Raw genomic sequence first — 5,849 nt, forward strand, 5'->3', positions numbered from 1 at the left:
ACGGACGTCGTCGTTGACTCGGTCGAGGCCACAGTCGCAGACGTGACCTGCGACGAGCTGCTGGCCATCGTCGCCGACATGAGCTCGAGGAAGGCTCCTGGCCTGGACGGCATCCCGAACGCTGCGGTGAAGGCGGCGATCAGGAAGTACCCGGAGGTCTTCTGCCGTGTGTATCAGGACTGCCTGGCCCGCGGGACGTTCCCGCCGCAGTGGAAGAGGCAGCGCTTGGTGCTGCTGCCAAAGCCGGGCAAACCTCCGGGTGAGAGCTCGTCCTACCGGCCACTCTGCATGCTGGACGCGCTGGGCAAAGTGCTGGAGAAGCTCATCTTGAATCGCCTCGACGCGGGCAGAGGGGCCATGTCGTTTGGCCGCACCAACGCCGTGGACAAGCGCTGCCTGATGGTGGTTGCGCTGGACATTCGCAACGCCTTCAATACGGCGAGCTGGCAGTGCATTGCCGAGTCGTTGCGCACCAAGCGAGTTCCGTCGATGCTGGTCAACATCATCCGGTCATACTTCGAGGGACGCGAGCTGCTGTTTGACACACGTGATGGCCCCGTCGTACGTCCCATCACTGCCGGGGTTCCACAGGGGTCCATCCTGGGCCCGACCCTGTGGAACGTGATGTATGACGGTGTGCTCAGCGTTCCGCTGCCGCCTGGTGCCGAGATCATTGGATACGCGGACGATCTCGTCCTTCTTGCACCGGGTACAACTCCTACAGCGGCAGCAGCTACAGCGGAGGAGGCTGTGTCAGCAGTAGACCGGTGGTTGCGCGAGCACCACTTGGAGCTGGCACACGCCAAGACGGAGATGACTATAATTTCCAGTCTTAAGAAACCTCCGGTTGGAGTTACCATCACCGTTGGCGGCGTGGTCGTCCCGTACTCTCGTACCCTCAAATACTTGGGGGTGAGGCTCCAGGACCACCTCTCCTGGGTACCTCACGTGACGGCGATCACCGAGAAGGCAACACAGGTTGCACAGGCAGTCAACCGCCTAATGCCGAACCACCGGGGGCCGAAGACGTCAAAGTCTCGCTTGCTGGCGGCAGTCGCAGACTCCGTCATGCGCTACGCCGCCCCGGTCTGGCACGGTGCTCTGGCGAATCGTGAGTGTCGCAGGTTGCTACAACGGGTCCAGCGATCTTCGGTGATTCGCGTTGCTCGGGCGTTTGCGACGGTCCGGTATGAGACTGCCGTGCGGATGGCTGGGCTCGTGCCAATCTACAGAGCGGTGGAGGAGGATACCAGAGTCCACAGTCGCCGAGGAACGCGCACCAGCGGCGAGCTTCGGATAGAGGAGCGGCAGCGGACCATCGCCGAGTGGCAGTCGGCGTGGGATGCTGATGCCGCCGCAGAGGGAGCGAGTAGATATGTCAGGTGGGCCTACCGCACGATCCCGGACATTGAATCGTGGCAGTCGCGGAACCACGGAGAGGTGACCTTTCACCTTTCGCAGGTATTATCCGGTCACAGATTTTTCCGAGAATACCTGAGCGACATGGGTTTCACCTCATCCCCGGACTGCACGTGGTGCCCCGTGGTTGCGGAGAGCGCGGAACATGCTGTGTTCGCATGCCCTCGCTTCGCTGCCATCCGCAGAGAGTTGCTGGACGGTGTAGTTCCGGAATCGCTTGTAGGCCACATGCTTCAGTGTCCGGAGAACTGGAGTAACGTGTGCGAGGCCGCCAAGCGAATCACGCATGCGCTGCAGCGTGACTGGGACGAGTTCCGGACTATGTTGGCGGCCCAGGGAATGCTGCCAGACAACGCTCATCGTCCGAATCCCGAGGCTGTTCGACGGGCTCGGTACGATCGGCGCAACGTCGCTCGACACCGGCAACGGGCGCAGGAACGAGAGGAGCGGCGGGATGGGCGTCCGCCATCGCCACCCCCATCCCCGACGACGGAGGCTCGGCGAGCAGCAGTTCGCGAACGGGTCGCTCGATGGCGAGCCCGACGGCGCGAGAGCCTCGCCGATATCCCCCGTGGACGGTTCTGGGAGCATTAGCCGTACGACACCAGTACCGACGATGAGGAACAGGAACGCTCGCACCTCGGCCTTACGGCGGCTGAAGCTGCGGCTGCCGCGGAGGCAGTCACCTCGTCGCGTTAGTGGGTTTCACGCGTGTGATATTGAGGGCCAGCGGGGCACCAGTTTGCGGCCGATAAGAAGCGGGAAAAAAGGATGAGTATTCGCTAATCAAAAGGGAAAACGGAATTATTATATTATTTGAAAAATAAGAAAATAAAATGAAAGGTGCACTCGTGCACGGCATTAGGAGGCCACATTAGGTGGCATATTCGTTCTCACCCCTTACGACAACCTTCGCGGGTGATGGGGTGGGATTGACGAGAGAATGCTCTATTGTAAATGTGCTAATAGTTCAATAAAGCAATCTCACTTAAAAAAAAAGCCAGTTATCCCTGTAGTCTGTGTCTGGCAGCCGAAGTGGACGGACCTAATCCACGCTGCTCCGTGTGAAAAAAAGTGCAAGTGAGGAAAACTTTTCTTCTAGTGATTGGATCCAAGTGGTTTTTGGTATTGGGGGCGGAACCGCGATCCTGAACCCCCCCACCAAGTTTGGTCGCGATATTCGCGGAAACCGTGGAGTTTTTCGCGGATCCGTTGTTTGTGAATAACTAGTGAAGTTCTATACGGATTTTGAAAAGTGATACGTCAAAAGACGGGCGCCATCGAGGCGCACCAGTGGGTGCAAAAATATCCGCGGAATTCATGGAGTTCGCGGAGTTATCCGCATAAAAGTCGAAAACGGGCACCCTAATTACTCTCGTGTTTGCTGACCGATTTACAAGCTAAAACTTTTAAAAGCTAGAACTCAGGAGGACTACCGCAGTGCAAAATTTCGTGGCGATCCAGTGAAAACTCGCGAAGTTATTAGCGGACAAAGTTTGGAGCAAAAAGGGGGAAAAAATTTTCCACGCGGTAAAATGGCGGCTTTCGGCCGAAAGAACCGGTCCGGCCGATGATCGGCCGTTAATTTCAAAATTTCGTCCGGGAGTTGTCTCCGGAGGAACACTCGCGTGGAGCACCCGGTGATTTTTGGGTTGTGTCCGCCCTGGCTTCCTGGCTGGTGCCTGGCGGGCCTTCGGGGGTCACTTCGTAAAGTTGCTCCGATCCGGGCGTGCGACCCCTCAAACGACACGTCTCGGAGAAGGGAGTGAGGTGAACACCATCCCACCCACCCACCACCCACCGCGAAAAAACTCGCGACTTTTCGCGGTGACTTATTGGACCGTAGGTGAATGCTGATTCGGCCCCCTGGACATTGGCCGCCCGTGTGGAAAAGTGCGTCCGCGGAATTTTTCGCGGTTTTCGCGGTTTCCGCGGGTGAAAAAGTGCGTTTACTGAAAAAGTGCAATAACTTCGTGAAAAATTGACCGATCGGGACGGTTTCACGCATTGCGCCCCCGATCCTGGTCCTGAAGGTGTTAGCAAGAAATTTTGGCAAAAAGTTCAATAACTGGAGTTTTTCGGAAACTATAAAAACCCGATTTATAAGAAAACTATTAGTCCGATCGGGACGTTAGACGGCTCAAAAGTTGCGCGCGCGAAAGACGCTTATAGTGCTGTGTCGAGAAAAAATCGTCGTTGAGTGCAAATATTTTTTAGGAGTGTTTAAAGTGTTTTTTGAACACTTATCTAAAAATATTTGGAAAGTGTGCGTACGAACGATCGCAAAAGTATGCGAATAAGGTGCGCGCTAAAAAGACGCTTCGATTGAGTCCTGGATCGCGTAAATCGGTTCACTGGCGCCGGAGATATTCGGTTTATAAGTGTTGAGTAACGGTGTCGGTGCGTGCGTGTGACCACCACCCGCGGATCGAGCCGCGGTCTTTGTCGCGGGGTGGTGCCGCGATAGTGGGCGGTGAACAATTTTTTGCAGCACAAACGCGTCTCGGAGAGAGGAGTCCGAAAAACACCCTCCTGACCACCCACCACCCACCCCCGCCCCCATAGAGCGTGAAAAGTGTGGGTGAAAACGCGTTTTTCGCGTTTTTCACCCACAAGGAGCGGAGTTAGCAGCTCGGCGTGTTCCGCAAAAGTGAGCGGGAGGAAATTTCGCATTTTTTCCACCCTCCGCGAAGGCTCCACATCAAAGGGGGAGGAGATAGGGCGGAAAATCGCGATTTTCGCGAAATCCATTTTTCCAGAAATCCAATCCGCAGCAGCGGCATCAAGCGCAGGGGCGAGGAGCTCAGGGCCTGCCGGGCCAGTCGTCGGTGCAGACACGAACCTCGCAACCTTCGACGCAGCGAGCATCGCAGGGGGCTTCGAAGCGTCGGCAGTGCAGCCGCCCAGACGCCATCGAGATTACCCCTGGAGAGGGGCAAACATGGTCTGGGATGTACCAGATCGTACGCACGGCGCCAGAACTCCAGGAATTCGAATCGGTCCTTGGAGTGGGAAGACGGACGAGCCGCGACCGGCTGGTCATGAACATACGTGGCGGCAGCCCTCACAGCGCAGGTGGGGGAGCATGTTTCAGCGGCAGACGTTCGACTGTGGGAAGCCTGGAATGGCACGAAGACGGCGTGCGCGCGCGTCTCGGTCAAAGCCGCGGAGAAGGTGGCGGAGAGCACCATCAAGGTGAAGTACACCTCGTGCGTCGTCCGCCTGGTCCAGCCGCGTGCCAAGAAACAGCTACGCTGCTACAAGTGCCTGGAGATAGGGCACGTCCGGGCAGCGTGCAAGAGCGAGGTGGATCGCTCGGCCTGCTGCATTCGCTGCGGGAAGCCAGATCACCAGGCGAAGAACTGCACAGCGGAGGTGTGCAGTGCCGTGTGCAACGGCCCGCACCACGTCGGGCATCCGACGTGCCGGCGCTAAGAGTACTGCAGGTGAACATTGGGCGAAGCCGGGCAGCCCAGGACTTGATGCTGCAGACGGCTCGCGAGCTCGAGGTTCAGGTGGTGCTCGCCTGTGAGCTGTATCGGCCACCTCGTGACGATCCGCGGTAGGCCATCGATGTGGAGCAGAGCGTGGCGATCATCGCAACAGGTGCGTATCCTATACAACGTCTTTGGGGGAGCGTCGTTCCGGGACTGGTGGTGGCCACCATAGCGGGAGTCACGTTTGCCAGCTGTTACGTGTCTCCCAGCAGCGGTCTTGAAGACTTTGAAAGCTTCCTCGGTGCGGTGGAGGTGTCGCTGGTCGGACACACAACATCGGTCCTGGCCGGGGACTTCAATGCCTGGAACGAGGAGTGGGGGAGCGCGCGCACCACCCGGAAGGGGAAGGAGCTTCTGAGCGTAGTGGAGCAGTTTGGGCTTAATACGCTGAACCGCGGCAACGTGCCCACGTTCAAGGGCAACGGGGTTGCGCGGGAAAGCGTCATCGACGTCTCCTTCGCCAGCCAATCCATCGTGCGGCCGGACTCATGGCGCGTGCTCGATCGCTTCTCCGGTAGCGACCACGCCTACGTCGAGTTTCAGGTGGACGTTCCAGGGCAACGTTCCACGCGACGAGGTCAGCAGCACCAGCGAAGCCGAGCAGCAGCCAACGACGGGACAGCTAGGCACGCCGGGACCCGGTGGAAGACGGCGCAATTTGACAGCAAGTGCTTCGACATCGCCCTCACACGCGGCCGCTTCGAACAGGTCGACACTCCGGAGGGGCTGATCGGCGGACTGACCCAGGCGTGCGATGAGACCATGCAGAGAGTGTACGGGGCTACTTTTCACCGCAAGCCCCAGGTGTACTGGTGGTCCCCGGAGATCGAGCGCCTGAGGGAGGAGTGTGGAGCAGCAGAGGCCGCCCATCGCAGGGCTCAACCGTCGGAGCGTGCGGTGACGTCAGCCAGGTTGCAGGACTGCCGTCGTTTG

The 5,849-nt window shown here is 58.4% G+C and overlaps 1 protein-coding gene across 1 annotated transcript; it reads left to right on the forward strand.

The window, feature by feature from the left end:
• Nucleotides 1–4,360: 4,360 nt before the first annotated feature.
• On the forward strand, nt 4,361–4,854 carry LOC128716747 (uncharacterized). The gene is made up of 2 exons (XM_053811359.1): nt 4,361–4,382; nt 4,490–4,854. Exons 1-2 carry the CDS (start codon nt 4,361–4,363, stop codon nt 4,852–4,854), a joined length of 387 nt encoding a protein of 128 aa, XP_053667334.1.
• The last annotated feature ends 995 nt before the right edge of the window (nt 4,855–5,849 follow it).

Source organism: Anopheles marshallii (assembly GCF_943734725.1).
Source record: "Anopheles marshallii chromosome X unlocalized genomic scaffold, idAnoMarsDA_429_01 X_unloc_1, whole genome shotgun sequence".
In the NCBI taxonomy this organism is placed as follows: Eukaryota; Metazoa; Arthropoda; class Insecta; order Diptera; family Culicidae; genus Anopheles; species Anopheles marshallii.